This window comes from Triplophysa dalaica, chromosome 5 (assembly GCF_015846415.1).
Source record: "Triplophysa dalaica isolate WHDGS20190420 chromosome 5, ASM1584641v1, whole genome shotgun sequence".
Taxonomy (NCBI): domain Eukaryota; kingdom Metazoa; phylum Chordata; class Actinopteri; order Cypriniformes; family Nemacheilidae; genus Triplophysa; species Triplophysa dalaica.
In genome coordinates, this window is record NC_079546.1 from 8578179 (window position 1) to 8600157 (window position 21979).

General features: G+C 38.8%; 2 protein-coding genes across 16 annotated transcripts in view; both read right to left on the minus strand.

Moving 5' to 3' along the window:
- Nucleotides 1-4: 4 nt before the first annotated feature.
- cdpf1 (cysteine rich DPF motif domain containing 1) lies at nt 5-978 on the minus strand. The gene is made up of 3 exons (XM_056747497.1): nt 679-978; nt 395-506; nt 5-319 (listed from the first exon to the last, which is right to left on the minus strand). The coding sequence occupies exons 1-3, from the start codon at nt 786-788 to the stop codon at nt 194-196; spliced, it is 348 nt and encodes a 115-aa protein (XP_056603475.1). The 5' UTR covers nt 789-978; the 3' UTR covers nt 5-193.
- Nucleotides 979-1115: 137 nt separating this feature from the next.
- pparaa (peroxisome proliferator-activated receptor alpha a) overlaps nt 1116-21979 on the minus strand; it is a 38745-nt gene continuing 17881 nt past the window's right edge. Inside the window, exons 4-11 of one of the 15 annotated variants that reach the window (XM_056747479.1) lie at nt 20378-20455; nt 15593-15656; nt 7547-7786; nt 6549-6703; nt 4755-4893; nt 3670-3869; nt 2991-3459; nt 1116-2306 (exon numbers count right to left, since the gene is read on the minus strand). In XM_056747479.1, coding sequence (XP_056603457.1) covers nt 2062-2306; nt 2991-3459; nt 3670-3869; nt 4755-4893; nt 6549-6703; nt 7547-7748 — 1410 coding nt within the window. In that variant the 5' untranslated portion in view covers nt 7749-7786; nt 15593-15656; nt 20378-20455 and the 3' untranslated portion in view covers nt 1116-2061. Of the gene's footprint in view, nt 2307-2990; nt 3460-3669; nt 3870-4754; nt 4894-6548; nt 6704-7546; nt 7790-9481; nt 10463-10488; nt 11340-11364; nt 11448-11483; nt 11881-13075; nt 13716-15592; nt 15657-20377; nt 20456-21979 lie in introns of those variants that run through there. The other 14 variants (XM_056747480.1, XM_056747482.1, XM_056747478.1 and 11 more) reach the window with 14 other exon arrangements.

The following is a 21979-nucleotide window of genomic DNA, read 5'->3' on the forward strand; positions in this document are numbered from 1 at the left end:
CCAGTTCAAAATGTCTGATTATTTTATTAGTATAGAGAATTATGAACTACATAAGGAAGACACCAAAGGCTCCCGGATGCAAAATGGAGAAACATGTTTTAGAGAAACAACATGATGTTTATATCCGGAAAAGTTTTGTTTATTAGTGTCTTTTGTTTATGTGACCAATGAGAGGCTGAACATTGTGAGGTGGTCAGGAGGACGTCTTCTGGATGGTCTTTTTCTTCGCCAGCTCAGCCTGAATCTGTTCTGGAAACTGATGGATGTTATCTCGCACACATGGCAAGCAAAAGCGTTTGGTGTAGAACAAGCTGCAGTCCTAAAAATAACAAGTGATATGAGATATGATTTGAAATGTTATATCCTATTAAACTATTAAAAAGAAAGCACATACCGCTCCAACACACACAGTCTTACTGCACAAGCTGCATTTGGATCCTAAAACCAGGAACTTTTCTCTGTCTGGACTGAAGGGGTCTTTCATGCCATAACATTCTTCCAAGAGGCTGTGTGACAAATCCAGATGATATTAAAATGAATTAAGACTTTAAAAACAATTCACAGATTATGTTGAATTGGTCGGTGTTAAACATGGGGTTTAAGACGCTGAAAATAATTAAATACATATCATGCAATATGGCAAGCAATATAAAGCTATGTTTAAATATTTCTACTTACACTATCGCTCTCGTGTTTGGTGGCTTCTGTCCGTAGAAAGTATACGGACTTGACAATTCACAGAGTTTGCATCTAAATACGCCCAGCGCCGATCCTTCGTTGAGGTCCATTCGTTTTAAATGTTCATGTCTTGCAAAAAAGCATCTAATGTTACAAAGTGTACTTTGGTTTCATTAAAGCATCATGTTTATTTTGAAAAATGACGTTTTTGTGGAAACGCCATGTTGATATAACGTCACTACGGGTCGCAAAGAAGGACAAATTTAGAACGTAACTTGTGCAATACTTACATTAGCCACAGGAGGGCGCCATCAGCGTAGTTAATTCACTCCGCACCACACATTCGTGTTAAAGACTTTTCTTTACAGACTACACACTCATTAAGTTTCATGTAACGCTACCTACTCCTATTGCAATCCACAATTACTCCACAACAATCCATGTTTTAAAAAATATAAATTTAATGAAATATAAGAAATGAAATTATTACATTATAACGATGATGATCAAAAGTGCACGTGTCAACAAGTTTGCTCTAAAGGTTAAATATGTAAGATAGTATTTTCCTTGATTCAACAACAAAGACATTCATAATCTACAGTAGTTTACCAATCAAGCAGTTTCTAAAAACAGATCTGATGTGCATGTGGTCATAGCCAAACTGTCCTGATCAAAACAAACAGTAAGAAAATGCAAACACTCATCCCAAATATAACCTTTTAGTCGTCTAAAATTAGTCTAATAAAGTAATTTTAGTTTCTAAAATACATTTTTAAGTCCATTATTGTACTATAATATTACATCAGGAGTGCTATACAGTGTACAATAATGTGTTTTATACAAAAGATTTTTACAAATGATGAGCATTTTAAATGAGGTAACAAACAATATGATTTCCATGGCTTTTTATACATCTTAAATTCTAATATTAAAATATCACATATACATTACATAACAAGCTGCACAGTTTTCAGAAAAGAAGCACTGAAAATCTCTCTATGTTTTTTCTAGCAGTTTCTAAAACCTGGTTTATTTGATAGAGGCAGTGATGTGCATGACTTTATGGCGTTAATCTTCATTAACTACACCTTAAGGGGGGCTTCCCGTGCATTATGGGATGCCGTCTAGTAGTAAATCGCGTGCAGTGTCCTTATAAACGTCAGTGCATTATTAATGAGCAGAAACCCATGAAGGTTTCCACTGTGCATGATGCAAAGCAGCTGTGCACCCCAAGGACTTCCTCACCAGACCCTCATTGTCTGAAAGCAGGTCTGTAATCCACCTACTCAAAGATTTCTTTTATCTCGTATCCCGTCGATAGAGGAGCGTTCCTGAGAACTTGAGATCGAGTCATCACCACAGGATGGGGAAGAGATCCTGTGCTCAGTACATATCTCTATAGATCTCCTGAAGCAGCGGATGAAGCGATGCATCCTCCGTATTCTTGATTTCCTGGACCAGCTCCGCGTGTTCCGTCACAAGCTGACGCAAGTCGGCCAGTTTCTGTAGCAGCTTGGGAAAGATTAAGGCATTATCAGGGTGGTTGGCCGACAAGTGGAGCTGTAGAGCGTGAACTATGCTCTCCTGTATTTTCTCGATCTGTGACACGTTGCTCAGCCCCGGACGGTCTGTAGACGAAAGACATGATGTAAATAAAAATGCTCCAAAATATGTATTAAATGTGTTTTTCTGGAGAGGGTTCTTCGCTAATAAAATCTCTCTTAAGCATAACGGTTAAGGAAAAAACAGCCCAAAAAAGCATCCCCTGGGAGCTGTGGTTTGTGGAACCATTTGAGTTTCAGGTCCCTGCAGCACAGTCTCACTTACAGCGGCTGCTGGAATCGACAGGGAAGGAAACTTTGGGTATTTTCGCAAGCCCTCAGGAGAAAAACTACCCAACTCAGTCTGACCATCATTATCTAATGTCTTTCAAAAGCTGCTGGCTCCAGGACTCCAGAGGTGGCAGACAAAGAAAAGTGGCCCGTGACTAACCTACTTAATGTCTTAAAAGGGATAGTTTGCCCAAAAATAAAAATTCATTCATCACTTATGCACCCTCATGTCATTACAAACCCATACGACTTTCTTTCTTTCTTCTTCAGGACACAAAAGAAGATATTTTGAAGAACGTTGGTCACCAAACAACACTGACCCCCATTGACCTCCATTGGTTGGACACAAATCAGCCGAAGCATTTCTCAAAATATCTTCTTTCAACAAGAGTCTTATACAGATTCTAAACAACCTGAGGGTGTATAAATGATGACAGAATTGATCTTTTTGGTTAACCCATCCCTTTAAATTCATCTCACCTCCGCAGCAGATAATAGCAGCCACAAACAGCGCCAGGTCGCTGTCGTCGAGCTCTAAAGCATTGAACTTCATGGCGAACTGAAATTTAGGCTCCATCATGTCACTGAAGGGTCTGCGCAGGCTCTTGAGAAACTCCCGAGTGACAAAGCCACCGCCACGAGCCACCAGCAGCCCATCCTTGTTCATGCAAGATGCCAACAGTGTAAAAAGTGCCTCGTACACGCCGTACTTAAGCAGCGTGACCTGGTCATTGAGGTCCAGGGCAGCAAATCCAGGCACGGCTTTGGCAAACTCGGTCAGCTCAGTGACCGTCTCTACCGAGGCGTACTGACAGAAGAGAAACAGCCGAGCTTCCACATCTCTTTCCTGCAGATCTGAGGTGTCGCCGATTGTCATGTTACCCAGCAATTGGGAGACCAGAGTCTGCTCGCCGTGCCGGAGGGTGTCTAGGTCATGGATGACAAAGGGCTTGAATGAAGGACAGAGGAAACAGAATCAGCATAAAGTTAATTACTTTTGATTTTTCAAACTACTAGAAAGCAAGGCAAAATTACTAAGTAAAAAAACGTTCAGTTCGTACTGCAAAACAAGACAGAAATACTAAGAAACTGATTTTCTTGCATGTTTCAAAACAACTTAATTAGTTTTTAGTTATTCCCCAGCATCGCTCTCACTCACCGGAGTGCTGGTCTTTCCCGTGAGATAGATACGGGCTTTGGCTTTGTTCATGTGGAAGTGTTTGAGGTAGGCTTCATGAATCAGCCTGACCAGACTCTTGGCATCAGGCTGCCGAGTCTCGTGTTCCTCCTCCCTGTCGATCACCTGCTCGGCTCTCAGCCTCTGCTTCTCTGACTGAGGCATCCGCCCGAAACGTATGGCTGCGAGACACACATAGTACTAATTTAAATCACAGACACCTAAGCTTGCGTATCCTGCCACATATAAACTGCACACGCAGATGTATGTTGCCGTCACCATTACAGGGGTATTACATCATCACACTGCCACACCATCAGCATCTGGACAAAGTTCAGGAGATGGTGGGGTGGTGTGATGTGATGTAAATCTGTCCCTCGTGTGGGGGGGAGGGGTGCAGCAGGCTACACTACCACAGACACAACACGATATTAGCTCACGCCTACAGAAAAGACTACAGGTCAAAGTCCTGGGTGTTATCAAGTTCATGTGTGTTTCAACATACAGTAGACAGGTCATGACGACATTACTTTACATTTTCCGAGAAAGCTAAAATACATATTATTTCGTTATTATTTAAATTTTGTTTCGAACAGGTTTACTGACGTTGATGCCGTCTATTAAACTAAGTGTTACAAAATATTATTGTTATGAAACAAAATATATCTTGATGACCACTAAAACAATCAAACATCTTGAATCGAGCCATAAAGTTTTTATAAAATTTCTGTTTGATGTTTTGAATACAGTGATAAACTGGCCGCACTAATGAATGTCATTGCATTGCGTAACAAAATACTGTATATCAAACCACGCAGCATTTATTTATTAAACTGTTTACACAAACATACAAATTTAGACATGTAGTGGTTAGTTAAACATTTCTATAGTTTATGTGATAAACTACGCCGTGTTTACACTGCTAGGACACTTCATACATTCACTAAAAGGACCTTGGGACCAGACGGCTAAAAGGCATTTGCTTGCATATGCCCGTTTGCTTCACATAGGCATTTTTAAGTATGACTTTCCAGATACTTTTCACGCATGCGTTACAAAGCACTTACCATTGTGGGACATGCCCACCGCAAGGCACTTATGGAAACGGCAATACTGGCACTTGTTGCGGTTCTTTTTCTGAATCCTGCACCTCCGTGCACACTTGTCGTACTCCAGTTTGAGTCGAATGGTTCTCCTGAAGAACCCCTGTGAAATATTATCAAATATTTAATCAATATCATCCCCTGTGAAACGTTCAAATAAAATGCGCCCGTTCAGTGGAGACTGTTATTATTGAAATTATAAAACATTATAATGTAAACATAAAATCAAGGACTTTAATCCCGGCAGCCTAATAGAGAGCGGAACCTTACACATCGTAGTAAGGTCGTCTTGATAAGCGTCTTTGTTAATTGCACGTTGTGATTAGATTAAGATACCACACTTGCTCTCTTGACCAACACACAGGTGTAAAAATAATATTTATTTTAGAAGAACAGTGTACATCTGCCAACAAATATAGTCATACTATGCGATGTGTAAACATCTCGTTGCAATGCTTTGTATATTTAAAGGCTCAGATATTAATGTTAAATCAGCAAAAATCTTTTCTAAATTATAAAAAGCTATAATTGTGTCATTTTTGGAGACAACATTTAAGCAACGGTTCTTGGATAAGATCGAATCAAGATAACAGTATTACATTTCTAAAAAAAATTCTGTTTACAACAACAGACTAGACCGGAGGGATTGTTAGGAGCTAGTCATGTAAGAACAACAGAAAGCGTCATTAAAATAACCTCTGCACTCTCAGGACACAGTGGACAGGGCTTGCTGCCCTGTCATCAAAGTCTGGTATGTGTGGCAGGGGTCACAGTTACAGCACAGACCGAAAATAATCCAGTGTGGACAAACCCAACACGTGACGGTCAGTGGAAACTGGTGTGAGACTACAGTTTGGTCTCATGATTTAATGTCACACAGCCCCCGCCCTAAAAAAATCTCCAATGACGCATCTCTACACACCGAACATACCAGACGATAAAACCTAAAATACCAATCAAGGACAGACAAACCTTCAAAAAATAGTGGATGGCCACATTTTACTGCCTATTAATTCCTACGTAAAATCTAGGAAAATATTTGCATGCTGCAAAATGGAAAACCAAATTTTGCACCACAAGCAGTTCTAAAAGAAATTTAGTTTATCTGTCGAAGAATGAAAATCCTATGTGATGCAACACAATCACAACCAATCAGATTACATTTATGTTTAATATAGATCTATGAGGACCAGGATTTTGGACCAATGAGATTCCGTGATGGTGGGGTTACCCATCTTAAAGCCACAGAAAAACAAACCAAGTAACTGATGTTTTGAGGTTGTCACTGGTTAAGACCAAAAGAGTAGATTTAAAATGGCGTGAAACTGGTTTTTGTTAAGGTGCGTCAGGTTAAACCAAATGAACATAAAACTTGAACCAGTGACCCAGGCAAACCGAGGTCCCGACACAACTCTGCTTTGACTTTTCAAGAATACAACAGTTTTGTAAAGTTTCAATTTAGATAAAACAATTTATAACTACCAAAACAGCCTTTGAATGTTTCAGCTGATATGTATGAAGAATAAAGTTGCCTTAGGGTCTTTATGCAAAAGCTAGCAAGCTAATCAAGGCAGCATAGCATGTGCTTTCATCTGACCCTGACGTGTGCGTTCGAGTGTTTCTTTTCCGACGTTTGCTTAAAGTGTAACTGGCAACTTTACATTCACATGCTGTGTGCACCAATGCCAAGCAGAAGAAAGGTGAGAGCGTTTTGGCAAGAAGCGAAGAATTTTCCACCGTGTGAGCGTGTGTGCTCACCTTGCACCCTTCGCAGGCATGCACTCCGTAGTGGAAACCCGAAGCACGGTCCGCGCAGACCCGACACTCGAGGGTGAGAGAGCCGGAGGTTTCATCCTGGGCAGGGTTGGTTGATAACACGACTGAGGCTGGACTGGAAGCCGGAGTTAAGACATCTAGAAGACAAATGGTTCGCATTTATACGATTAAATGAGACATTTCAAGATAAACTTACGCTACCCGTCTAGAGTTTGGACACAGGGTTATTAGTTTACTAAGACTAAATATGAAAAGATTTCAATTGATTGAAATCAAATCAAATATTGGCCCAAATATTTTCAGGAAAACCTCAACTCAATGAAAATGAGAAATGTTCCCTAAACTATACTTTAAAAATAGATTAAACGTATGAAGCAATATAAAAAAGAAATATAAAATTAATAATATAATTACAAAAGCTCATAACAAAATTGCTACAAATTAAACTAAAAAGTAATTATTTTAAATTTAATTGTAGTTATTTTTTATTAATTAATAACAATTGATCAAAACTACCAAAATAAAAAAGAAAGTTAATTTTTAGCAATATTAATAGAAACTACAATAAAACTATAAACAAAGCTATAATAACCCCGCGACACACCCCTTTTTCTGTATTATCAATATTTTTCTTCACATTTTTCAGTTGTATATTCATCAAAATTATTGAATGAGGCAAACCGAAATAATGTAAAGACAAATAAACATCATATTTTAGCTTACTTAATGTATCCATCTACAGTATTGCATTTTTTATCAAATATCTTTTTCAGATGTTTTTCACAATGAACTGAATGTGTTTGCATGTATTCTGTCCACCTGCTTTTCATTCTCAAGACATTCATGCGCCAACATCATTTCCTTTGATATGTTGGAGTATATAAAATAAATCAATAAAATAATAACTTGATGCAATTAGGCTTTAGTGTCAAGTCCAGATTGGTTTGGATTTGGGCAGTGTATGTCAACATGTAATCTACCTAGACCCGTAGAGCTGTCTAAAGCAGTGTCAGAGCTCTGGAAATCCAGTACGTGGAGTGAGCTGAGCGTATCTTCACTGAGAGACTGAGAGATCTCCTCTAGGTCCTGTATGTCACCAATGAGCTCTCCGCATAACGGGCTGTCCAGCATCGTATCGCCCAGCGGGGATAAAGGACTGTACAGACTCGGCATATCTACCATGGCGCTGGACCACGGCGAGCTTTGAATCAATCATCAGTCTGCTAAGATAAAGAATGAGGAAAGAAATTACTGATTAATTTGAAATGACTGTAATATTCCATTTCTAGATAACAGTTAGTGAAGCTTATATATAGGCCTGGTTGATAGTTTTGACATTATCTTATCGACCAATAACAGTCAGATTAACAAAAGTGGATCTCTAGCCACACCAACTGCCATGAAATAAGTGAAAATAATGATTTTTTTTATGTTCTGCTATCGGTTGAACTAACAGGGGGGAGTCCTGCCCCAAAATGGTTTAATAGCAACCGATATTATCACTGACCACCCTCTTCTATACATACCAATCTGAATCAACTAATAACACTTCAATTTGCAGTATGCACAATTTTGTATTTGGACTAGAGACTAAGCATGTATTTAGTATGCATTGCATACTCACTAAAACTGCAACCTGGACTCTGTAAAACAGTGACTAGAGGAGCTTGTTTAACACATGGCAGCATACGCTGTTGCCACGGGTGACAGGAACAGTTATCACTATGTATGCAGGCAAAAAGGCTGTTTCATGTTTTATCATGATAAAAAGATCTCCCACCATGTGAACTCTGGAGCGAGTCAAAGTGCAGGTGCCAGCAGGGGCGATATGAAAAATGGGTCTCTTTTTAACAGCAGCCATGGTGCCAAAAGCATTTAAGGATTTATTTAGAATAACACAGACTTGACTGGTCGTCAGGGTGTTGCTACGGCAAAGGGGGCGGTTTCCTGAACAGAGCTTAAGACTAGTCCTAGAGTAAAATAAATGCTAGAGCTGTCTAAACCGAAAACAGCTTACACTGACATATCTTAAAATACATAAGTGCCCTTGTTTTGTCTCAAGATGCAGAACAGTAAAGCTTTTTAGAAAGGCATGATTTTAAAAACTGCTTAAATATCCTAATTTAACTAAGGCCTAGTCCTGGCTGTAGCTAATCCCTCTCCGGGATACCAGCCAAATATGTCTGATTGGTTAAACACGCACACAGAGGCATTCATGTGCATCTTACAAACAGTGCAGTGATTCTTGCTAATAGAGCAAATCTAATAAAATTTGAAAAAATATAGATATAACCTTTGTTTATAGTCTCCATGCAAAGACTGCTCTAAAGTTACAACACGCATGCAACTTATTGGAGACATTATTGTAGCCAAATTCGAGGCAAAACAGCATCTCCCCTTGATGCAATAAGCAATCCCAGAATGCACTGCAACAAGTAAGGAATTGAATCCCAAAGGTGAACGCAAGCCAACCGGTCAGCAGATTTGTACCGATTTTTGTATTTATTCACACACATCGCCAGACATATCCACCCAGAGCACTGCTGAGCACCAGATAATGATGCTCTACAATAGAATTAACTACTCTAATGGTTTCAGCCAATCTCCGTGGAATTTTTATGGCAGCTCGAGGGGTCTTGTGGACAACGGTTCAAATGGCATTCCACTCAACCCCTTAATTTCTTACAGCGGTAACGCTAACCAATGCCAGACTCAACATTCAAAACCTTCTGCAATGGATCACTAGGTTTTGAAAGTAACCATACACTTGACCCTCAAGCAACAGCTGAGCCAAACATACCCGGTACCCCCTCTTGCTGTAATGTTAGACATCCAAAAGACAACTAAAGTTTCCGACACCAGAATTAAGTGGATCTAAAGTTTGATAAGATAAAATCCCAAAACTTATCACTGACATCAACCACTGACGGTCAACAAAGCCGCTTCTTCAGTCGCAAATCAGCTCTTGGCAGAGAAATCCCGTTTCCAACTCCGTCTGCGACGGGAATCTGTCCAGCTTTCAAAAATACCTGATCCCGATTCGCCACGGAGCAGATCGGCAGAAATCCTACCCAGCTGTTCACATCTGGCTGTCTCCAGCTGTTGAGGCTATCTGAAACATTAGCTGAAGAGATTCTTCAGTCGACCAACAACAGACTTGCTCTCAGTGCAACTCTTGAGTCTACCAGTTTCAAGACATGCACGGACAAGCATAGCAATGAGCGTTCCTATTGGAGAAATACACGGTGTGTCACTTAGTGAGTGGCTGCCAGTGGACGCATGTATGCTAAACAAACACTAAGAAACTAATATTATCATACCATCCGTGACATAGATATTGATATAATATTGTTAAGTCCCGTCTGGTTCCAATCTCTAGTATCAGAGCGAGGAGGAAACGAAGGTACTAAATTTATTCAGTGTGTAAACACATGCACACATGACTTCAGCCTTATGAAACAACACTGGGGCCAAATGAAGTGATGCTAGTTACTCATATAAAGGAAACATGCCTAGCAAAAATAAACCCCATAAACGCTTCCAAACGTATCTATGCTCTCCACTTTGGAAACACTTAACGGATACATACGATTCAGCCCCTCCCTCTTTAAAATGTACATTGTTATATAAAGCAGTCCTTTTATATATCATTGAAGAAGCAGCAATACTGACATTTAGTGTAACAGCAATGCTTCACTGTTTGGCAAATATGTCGTTAAAATAAATAATAGTGGAAATAAATAATAAGTAATAATTAAAACAAATACATTAATTTTGTTCAGTGTTATAAAAAAATGAAGTATTACACAAGCAAGAGTGCCGTTTAACTGAATACCAGTAAAAAATATTTATTAGTTTATTGGTAAATCAATAATTAAAATCAATGGTTCTTCTAAATAAATCTGTTTAAAAGCACACTCACATGATTTGAAGACTCCATTCATATTAGAAGCCTAGTCAAAGCGCAACAGTCAACAATAGCACATGAACATGAGGATTTCTTATGGAGTTCCAATAAACAAATAAAACAAGCTGTGTGTCGTTGTGCCTGGATGCGGCCTACGTGCTAAAGAAGAGAGGTTCGGTTGTGGAGGGTCACAGCTGACAACTGTGAAACTGATACAGACTGATCAGCCCCCCACATACACACACACACACCCTCCCATGTTGTTCTGGACTGACTGTCTGGACTGACCGTGAAGAAACAATGCAGCGGGGTACATCAAAAAAAACAAATGATGACAGAACACAATGCCTTAAATAAACCTGGTTAAGTGTTTAACAGAAGAACATTTCCTACCCGGACAACCCAGGACACTCAAATCGATTGGGTTACTCGTCATTATTTTCAAACTGTGCGCTAAACACAACCGGCTTGGACTGAACACAGCACTGAATAAGGAAACAGATGGAAGCACAGAGGTCTGTGTATAATACTTTTCCACTGCCTGCGAGGAATGATGAAGCGTAATAACCTCTGCACTCCCAACGGAGACAATATATCTCAAGTCGAAAGATTAATCTGTGACCACATGCCAGTTGTTTAAGAGCAGGGATGAAAAGAAATATTGAGTTCAGGGATGATAAAACAAAATACTTTTTGTCAACTTCAAATGCAAAACTGAAAGATCTTCCGCAGACCGTATGTCCGGCAAGAAAAATAAAGACAAGTCTATCAGCTCAATAGAGGCATTTGCTCACAAGTCAAGGCCAAAGGGGCGCTGGAAAAACCAGGTACAACAAAAGCGCCATAAAGCCAGTTTAATATGATAAGGAAAACCACAGAGAAATACTTCACCCCTCAAAATGGCCAATAATACATTTGGAGGCCTCCATTCGAAGCAGACAACTCAACGGCAAATGATGTTAAAATCATCACCCAAGCACGGAGCAAAGTAGAATGAAATCAATGCTTACCAGATCACGATCCACCGTTCTCTTCCACCAGCTGCCAATAAATACATGCACGCTTTCAAGGGCCAAAGTCCAAATCCACACACACACCCTGCATGCCTGCTTCTCTCCGCTGTTTTGGCATTATACCAACAAATGGACACGTGAATGGAATGCATCAGATAAGAGAACCTTAATCTTAGGATGGATAAAATTATAAACAAGACAATGGGAAGGAATTTTTTCTGCACACACCCAAGAAACATCCTGTCTGTTCATCGCAATCATCCAACAGAGAGAGAACTCTAAACTTGTCCACCTCGAAAGTTCAGGTTTTCTATAATGCACCAAAATGCGAGATGGAAACAGGTGCATCCATTGACCAGGTGTCTGTCTGTCTACCAGTGTTTGACAAGTTACTCTGAAAAAGTAATTCATTACTAGTTACTTATTACATATTCAATAGTGTAATTACATTACTGTACACATGACACTGTCTAAAAAGTATTTCATTTCTTATCACTTTCTATATCATATATCAACCTTGATTAGTTAAGTGATTCAAGGACAGACACGAAAAGACTAAAAAAGATAAAATTACACAAAGTAGTATTAGCAACTGACCAATGCATTACCAATGTGAGAATTATTTATTAAAGCACGGATTTTAACGTTAGACTTTACATTTTGAAGTCAATTCCACTATTGCACACATATATCAACAGGTAGTGGTCTAGCTTTTGTTGAAACCAGTAACTTTGTATCGGCACCTATTGTATTATTGCTACTGTATGACATATCGCTTAGTGCTCCCTCACTCTTTTTAAGCCCTTTGAATAAAAGCGTCTGCTAAATGACTAAATGTAAATATATTATACGAAGCATTTAGTTTACTTACATGAGAAGTAACTGTAATTAAATTACAGAAAAATGAGAGCAATCCCTAACTTTGCTTAACAATTAACAGTTAATAGAACGATACATATTTGAAGTAATATCCAATATTTATGTTAAATTATATCTTTTAAAGTATTTTAACCCACTCAATGACGTCATGAGTGATTAAAATAGGCGTGAACCTTTAAACAACGTTCCATACCAGGACAGAATGGACCATGAGACCCTTTGGTACGTAGGCCAACACTTTCTCATACTTTGGATGAACTAAACCTTTGAAATGTTACTTTTTGCATGTTTTTAATCGCAACCTCAGACTTAAATTCTGTATTCATTTCTTATCACCATTGAATTTTTAATATAATTTATAGATGGAACTGCATTCCTAAAAACAACACAACTATAAAATGCATTTATATAAATTACATATGCTTGACAAAATAATTGTATTATGCATTTAAAATGTATTTAACTTGATGCAACGTTGATGTTTATAGATCTTGAAAATAGCCAAATATTATTTCTCTTAGACAACACATCTTAAAATACCAAAATCACTTAAAATAAGTGGTTATATGTTTGCACCAGAATAATAAGCAACTATACTAAATTAGAAAAACAACTAAAATCCATACATGAGTATAATAAATGGAACGCAACGTTAGTGATATAAATCTGCTTTGTTAGGCCGGATAAAAGCAAAGACATCTGTCTCTTACGTGAATGTTTACTTGCTTGAGTTTAAACGACAGTACTTAAAGCCATAAACCGGACCAAACATGATTATAATACTGCACAAGCGCGTTGTTTACAAAAGTGTCGCGTCTACCTCCCAGTTCCAGGCCGCCGTGCAGGCATGCATAAACACAAGAGCTTTGACACTGTCAAGACTCAGATCTGTTGAAGTTCTCCTTAAACGTCCTATTTAAAATTCACCGCAACCACTGCTGTCAAAAAGCTCCGAGATCTCCCGTTCCGGATACGACATGACACACCCCCCGACACACCTATAGATTCAGCCAATCAGTGCAGGGTTTAGTGGGAGAGGCCACGCCCACAGTCAATTTAATATCGAGTTGCTGTGCAACGCACCTCATTGCGAAGAGCCGCGTCTTTATATTAGCGTTTGCACCTGCCTTGGTTTGTTTGTGTTGTATTTGGCAGCAGAAGGAAGGCCATATACTGTTTCCTTGTAATTATTATCAGACATATTATCCACTAACGTACCTTATTTAAGATAACAGATTGAAAATCACCTTGGTGACGGATTCATTGATTACGTGGCCCCGCTCACAATAAAATTGCGTCTGCTGCCACCTAGTGGTGACTTTCTGCTATTCACCCCTGGATTTGTTGCCCTCTGGTTGAATAAGTATATTTAAGAATTGTTATTTGATTTATCTTAAAATATTATAAACATAACATATAATAAAAATATCATTTTCTTTATAATAGCTACTTATTTAACAACATTATTATACCAAGTTCACATTTCATGTGATTGACAGTTTCTGACATGAATGATGCGTTTAACTGGAAAAATAAAGGATCTTGTGAAGTGAAATAGCTTATATTTAGTGTTACATAAAGACGTTTTATAACAACAACAGTTACTGCACTTCCTCAGTTAACACTGACATATTATACATTCATATGACCCGTCTTCAGAAACAGCTTTTTTCAAGGTGACCTTGCCAGTGTGTGTGATTCCTCACATTTTGTACTCTTCCTATGCTATTATAACTTGTAAGTACGAGTCTAGGGGCTTCTGTGGACACCTGCCAGCTTGTGCCCATAAATTGTGCAGCAGTGAAAGGCCAGTCTGCCTACAGCCTTGTAGCTCTTAACATCAGCTAATGGCTGTCTGGGGGCCGAGGTCATGTTTTATTTACAATAGAAACAACCCTGGCTTTAGTATGGGAAAGTTCTACATTGCGTCTTTAATAAATAATGTCACAAACAACACAACTACATCTTAAAGTCCAGTCGTGTTATTTTCTGCAGTATACAGGATATACTCTTTATATAATACACACAGGAATCGTAAATATGGATCAAAGAATGGAAAGCAGACAATCGTTCAGACTTCTTTATTATCAAGAACAACATTCCTGTGTTCATTTTGAATATGAAATCAAATTTGCAAGCATGTCATTATAGAAAGCTCTGGATATTTTATCTTGGAAAAAAAGGAAATCATTCAATACAGTGGATGAAGTGAAAGCGTCTGGCGGTGTTTTGCTGCCCTTCAGGGAAGGCAGTAGGTTGTATAGTTATCTCCTGATGGGGTAAAATCACAACCCTGAAACCACACAACCTACTACCTCACCCTGTACGAACATCACTGCTCAATGTGCTGTGATAAAAAAGGCCACTCATTTTTACAGCTGGAATGGGTAGCCCAAACAATTGATGCCATCAATGTCAAGTGGGTTTGAATCGAATGCATGTTAATGAATCAGCAACAAAGATTGGATTCTGTTTTAAAATCATATAAAACAGAACATTATCTATCTGAATAATACTTGCAAGCACATTTGGTTTAAAAGAATTGTAAGTTCTGTATTGATACGTAAAAAGGGCTTACACACCTGCATAATGATGCAGAAAAGTCAAGGTGAATGTGTTTGTAAAACAAATTTCATTATATTTTTTGGTAATGCATTGCAGTATAGCATTAAATGTTTTGGTGTGGGGGGGTGAGAAGAAAATAATAGTCTTTAATACTTTGCAGCAAATTTTCGCAGCATAACTAAGAAAAGCACATCTTTCCGAAATCAAGTCATAAATATGTCAATCTGGAGATGAGTGTAAACCTGTGTTTTCATCCTTTGTTGTCGATGTCTGATCATTGTGAGTGAAGGCACTACGATCACTTCAGGAAAGACAGTACGTTGTATAGTTATCTGACAGCAAGGGTTAAACCCTCAAACTATACAACCTACTACCTCACCCCAAATGACATGATTCTCTCCTCCATCTTCTTGGGTCCATGTCTTCCGTTGACAATTTTGCTTTCTGCACGCCTTATATCACAAAAGCTGCTATATATCAAACAAATCCCCATCTAACTGACATAACTGGGTGATACTATGCATCATCAAAGTCTATGATTGCACAACACAGTGTGTGTTCTCAGAACCGGAAAGCTCTATTGCCTCCGAAAGGTTAAAGATGTTGCATAAAACAGCTTTTTACAAAACTCTTTGCTTTGTACCACATACACCCACTATCACCTCTGTCTGATAGCTTCAGTCGGAGATCCTTCAAATGTAGGTAGTCACCTTCTGGGTTTGCCATCTGTTAGAGAGAGGGCGAGAGAGAGAGAGAAAAGGATAGAATTACTCAGGCAAGAAAGTCACATACGATTTGACATCTGCTGTGTTGTATGTTGTTGTTGCGTGTATACCTGAGCGCATGAGAGGATTAGGATGGGGGTGTTTGGAAACCAGCGTGTGTGGTCAGATCGGGCCGGGTATAGTGTGAATGAGTAAGACTGTGGGCAGCAGTGTGGTTTACCTCAGGCACACTCACAGTGCTGACTCACACAGGCCACGAACCTCACAAGAGTGAGTAGTTATGTACACACACACACACTCACACACACATAAACAAGCAGTTCCAACACATCACACAGTTAGATGAATTGACCACACATTCCTCCCGTCACAGGATCAGTTTGACCTCATTGCAAGAGCGTAAAAAAAGCAAAGCACCACTGATCATGCCAAACATAAAAACCTTTTGCCGGAAAAAATTATATAAAAAAAAAACTCACAACATATATTAACAGACAGAATATCAGAAGACCTCGAGTTACTCTTCCAGAAAGCTTTTAATGGAATAACCAAAAGCCAAAAGGTGGCGCTGTCCACCAGATTTACTGTTTGTGAGAGACTCATTCAGTGAGACCCATTATGCACAGAGGGCACAAAAAGTCACTTGGATTCTTATTCTCATCTTTTGATTTCAAAGTCTACAGCTCACTACCAATTTGTTTATATTTCTATTTACTTTGAGTCAACATTACAGGTACAAACGAGTGAAGACAAAGAGACCTGTTGCATGATCTTTAATGCTGAATCAGAAATGGTTGGCTGACACTTAGGCTGTTTTTGCTCCATAAGCGAATATATCTGTTGTGTTTGTATTAGGCTTTATATCTGTTAATACTAATAACAAATACAGAAAGAAAACAACTTCAGGGTAAAGATATCACAGCGTGATAATGACAGGTTGTGAACTGAATGGTTTTCATGGACTTTGACCATAAACTTTGAACCTCAGATTACATGAGTGATAAGTATCCTAATATTATTCTGCGTAGTCTTGGCCCGCAGTGGCTTTAAATTTTTTGTGCTTTCGAAAAACTTTTGTTAGAAAACAACACAAACCATTTGCTGAATATGAATACGAGACAAAAAGCACATGCAAACACACTATCACAATTGTACAGTCCGAGCGTGAGGTATTTCTTAAACCGTAAGCGCCGGCTCTTGGTCATGGCATCATTTTAGCTGAACAATTACTCGGCTCCGCCCCACCCTTTGTCACCTGCCAATCAAGTCTGGCTCCTGTTTTACCCATGGGAAACGAGTTAGTTGTGAAATGCTATCCCTAAATGACCTCAGTCCCTATAGTGTTAAGAGGAGCTTACTGGCTAAGGATCTTGATTGTAACGGAATGTATGAGAACACGCCTGTCTTGTTTCTATTTTGGGTGTAGATTTCTGCCGCTTACTTCCATCTAGAATTACTAAAATAATTGCTACGAAATTATTATACTTATTCAAAGCATCTTAATTAGTATAATTGTTTAAAACAGTATTCAGACTTGAATACTTAAAAAAAACTTATTTTTTTATATTCTGGATGCACTTGATTTTTTTATTTGGTCTATGTTTTAGATAAGGACTCTACACTTGCTGTAGGATGGCCATGCAATTCAGGGGAAATATTTGATGTTTAAATCTAACGAATCAAAAAAAAAAGTTTTATTTTTAAACATAATAAATATTTTTGGGCCTGCTTCATTTAAAAATGGAAAGTTCCTTTATGTGTGTGCAGATGTTTATCTTAAATATCTGCAAACACATGCAGTCAAAGTTTGAAATAAAGAAAATTATCTCTAAACATGCAAAAGATACCTCATCATTATAATTAATCCCTATATTCAATCCATAACTCTTTAAAATACTGTTAATTACTTTCCAGGCTTTTTCTATAAAATTTACATTTATTTAATTATTATTAATAATTGAAAAAATATAAATTATTTATTAAAGGTTGTTTATTAAATAAATTGACATCAATAATGAAGCAAACCCTGATATTTTTCACATTCACATTGTAAAGTATAGGAGATAAACTTAAACACACACACACACACAGGTATGCAAATATCTGCCATGTTTTCTATTTTCTATTAGACCCGGGTAATAAAAATAAATATGAACTGTAAGGCAAATTTCTACTGCTCACAACAAAAACTTGGCTACCACAAATTAAAATATAACCAAAGTACTAACACACACATACACACACACTTTCTGGTTTAAATATTTTAACTGGAAATTCAATAATTACATTTCCACATTCTGATTAAACTAATGGATATATTTCCAAATACACTCCTTAATATTCGAGAGTAAACAAAACATGCTTTAGGCACTTCACACTATTTTTTTATGTAAATCACAAATTAATTGGTACTGAATTTATGGGTACACATCATTAATGTTGTTATTACAAAACTGTAGTTCAATTAAATTGCCATAAGATTAAGTACTCAAGGTTCGAAAAAAGATTCAGCATTAAGACTCACTTGATTTTATAACTAAAAAAATGCATTTCAATGGCAGTTATTGCAATCTATAGGGTTGTAAATAATAAATATAATTGTTTTATAACTTCAAACTTTTTACACCCTGCATCACATTGAAATTTGCCTAAAATCAACTGATTATCAATTTCCAGTGTGTAGCTGCTAAAATGCACATAAACAGAATGGAGACATCTTTAGTCTAGACTGTGTGTGTGTCTGTGTATGTGTGAGTACACAAGTATCTTTTGAAAAGGGTGGGGGGTGGGTGGTCTACACCCTTAACTATTACAGACACACACACTGAGGCGTGGGAACTCTATTCAGGGCTGAATCAGAGGTCTTTTATGGAGCACATGGCTGCAAGTGTGTCTGGGTGTGTGTGAGAGTGTGTGTGTGTGCATGTAAGTCTGTATGTGACAGCGAGAGTGGGTGTCTCTGTTAGTGCACGCATGCTGGCTGTTCTTTGGCATGTCTGGGAATTTTTCATCTTGGTTTGAAACACATGCAATTTTATTTGGCCGATGAAATTGTAAAATGCCAAAACACACACGCATGGACACCCACAAAAGCACATTTAAAAATAATGATAACTTTTAGGTCGTCTTTTAAATGTTGCATCCTAATCTGCAAGGTGGGATTAATACTTATAATTATAACATGCGTTAAAAACATATATATTCCACAAAACAAAAAATATTCACTTACGAATGACTAAAGGAGGTAAGTTGATCCTTTAAAATGAAATCTTCATCCCAACCCCCCTCTTATTCTTAAAATGATGCCACCTGCTCTGCTCTTTATACTATACATCATCTCTGGAACACTCCATTCACAACCCAAAAAAAGGGGTGGGGGAGGGCACTGCCAACCCGATGTGTAATTTCTGTGCCAACGCACATCATCAGCACTGGCCCTGATGTTCTCACACTCGCTACCAAACAGCCTATTATAAGCCAAAATCTTTTTATGAAAGAAGCAACCAAACTGTTTAATGTAAATCCTAGTACCACAAGGCGTTATGTATTGATCGATCATACAAGATCTTATTTAATCATGCTCAAATATCACCCTGTGGTCTGCTGTGATAGTCTCAAGTACTCACTAAACTTGATTTTACTTATAAATAACTCGATTTAAAAAGCGATTTCATGTGTGTGTAAGAAAGAGTGTGTGGAAAAAAAAGGTTACTGAGATGGCAATTTTTTTAACCATGCAAGTATAAACCCCAACACTCCAATCATTAAAAATGTATGTTTTTAAAACAAATATTACTTGAATCTTATTCCACATGACAACATTGATATACAAGATCAACTGAAAACTGTTTATAAATTATTACTAATGTTGTCCGCCAAATAAAAAAAGGCCAAAATTGACCTTTTATAAAACAAAATCTAATCTTTTAAAAACGTGTAAATTTAATATAATATTTCCACACGTTTAACACCATTTTGAGTGGATTTTGCCTGTGAACATTTCCATAGACGCCACTAAAAACAACCGGGCATTGAATATTACTAAAAACACAAAATTCAATATGTAAACATAAACAGAAAACTACTCTAACATAGAGATAATGAAAATGACGCAAAATGCAATCGAGTTTCTTTACATTTTAACAAATAACTGCACAAACTGTGCGTATCAAATACAATGCTTATATCCATACAATGCTTATATCCATTACTATTCTATGGGAACAAGAATTACATAAGTGTAAAAAGAGCAACACTAAGAATCATAATTTATTGACAATTTGTAAGAGGAACAACATCATACAGTCAAAATCACGACCACGAGGCCCTATGTATTTACAGTGCAACATCCATTCACTATGATAAAAGGCACAGGCACACCAAAATGTTGATAAATGAAAGATTTATAAGTAATAATCGTTTGCAGATTACATGTTATTACAGCTTCCGAAAACGGCCCCGAAAATCTTATCAAAAGCCTTTTTAAAACCTTAACCCCTAAAACTACGCCATGTGGAAGGTGGACTTCCTTACTAATCCTAGACGCCATTTGACAAAATTATTCTATAAGCAAAAATTTTTGCGGAACAAATTTCACCGTAAATCCCAGGCAAGCGAAAAGAACGCGTCAGATTTGTTTTAATCTAGTAATAAATGCACGTATGCCACGGAACCGAACAGCAAACGAAAATCTGCACAAATACCTCGCAAATAACAACTTACCTTATATATCGACAGGCGTCAGTAGACAGAAACATTCCGGACAAGTGCTGAAGGCCTTTTCTGCTCACTTCACCAGCCCTGTGTTACAGAAGAGAGACAGAGGAAGGAAAAGAGAGAGTAGGCAGTGAGCTTTCCACAGCAGTCACAGGGATTCAAGGAGGTAGGCCAGGGGGCCAAACCAACCCTCCCACCCGAGCTTCATGTCCCCAGAACCGGGCTACACGTATGCCTACCGTCCCCCGGTCTGGGACGACCAGGCTCATGCCACAATAGCAGCCTGAGAGACGCGTGTGTCGGCCCGTCTTGCAGTTAACAAGTCTTTGAATGAGGAATGTTAGCAAACAGACAAACAGAATGTCCGCTGCATGTTAATGTCCCAGCCAGTCGGATTGCAGCGTTGGCCCAGGCCTATGAATAATTCAGGAGCTTGAAAACCGAGACCCCTCCCCTCCTCCCCCAATGACTGAAATGCCTTTAGTGGACGATCAGCTCTAGAGGAGAGAGGGAGGCAAACATAAGAAAAGTATTTCAAATCGCAGCTCTCGCACTCATTCGCTCCCCCCATGCAGATGGACGCGCGGATGCGCACATGGTCACCAACAAACTTGTTCTTACATTTGAATCGTGCAACATATTTCTTGCTTTCGTTCGAGGCATCTCTCACTCATTGCCTTTTTATGTCTTTTGTTTAAAATTGGCACCTGTCCCAGAAAAAGCTCCAACACTGCACCGCCCTTCTGCACTCCTTTTAGAGAGAGGGAAAGAGCGAGCAAGAGAAAGAAGCACTGTATGTGCATGTATGCGAGAGGGAGGGCGAGAAAGAGAGAGAGAGACAGGGTGGTGCTAAAGTGATAGGACCCTTGGCACCTCCCTTTCCAGAGAAATGCAACAAGCAGGAGAACACGGCCATTTTCAAAAGCTCGGCGACGGAAAGGATCCTTTAACCCCACCGACGACAACAACTGCCGGTGCCTCACTGTTCTACACCACTCTCGCCCTGGAAACGCTGCTTGAAAGCGTCTCGAGGTGACACAACCGCGGAGGAACATTTCAGGGAAAGTCACGCTGTAAAATACTAAAGTGCCACAAAGAGGATCTACTTGCTAGAGCGCATCGGTTGTGCTACAGGGTTAAAATCCAGAGAGAAACTGAAATCCCGCCCTCTCTTGGCACAGCCTGGGTAAGGGGGCGGAGACTGTGCTGTGGAAACAGCTTTTTTGCTTCTATCCGCACAGAGAGAGAGCGCGAGAGAGAGGGGGGGAATTAGAGAAGAGGGAAAACTAAAGTGGAGGGAAAAAAGTTGATGATGAAACCGAGAGGCAGTGGAGTACGTGAGCAAATCGGTCTCTTTTTTATCTCATCGCTTCAGCCAGTGAGCGAGGGCTCCGGTTGGGAGGGAGGGCTGTTGTGAGGAGAGAAGCATGACACAGACTTCGGTTCACCCGGAGAGTGCACACAAACATACGCTGACACCAGTTAGCAACCACTCAAACACCATTTTTACTGATCATGCAGTCTTTTTACACTATATAATTCTGTCTTTAAAGCTTTACGTGGGCTTAAATGCATTTTACAACTAAACCATGCTAATAAACACACGCA

What these genes read in the sequence shown, in the direction of transcription:
- cdpf1 (XM_056747497.1), bottom strand. Translation starts at nt 788, where the DNA reads ATGGACCTCAACGAAGGATCGGCGCTGGGCGTATTTAGATGCAAACTC. An exon ending in CCAAACACGAGAGCGATAGT is followed by an intron (nt 507 to 678) that starts GTAAGTAGAAAT and finishes TTTGTCACACAG; the next exon opens with CCTCTTGGAAGAATGTTATG. An exon ending in AGACTGTGTGTGTTGGAGCG is followed by an intron (nt 320 to 394) that starts GTATGTGCTTTC and finishes TGTTATTTTTAG; the next exon opens with GACTGCAGCTTGTTCTACAC.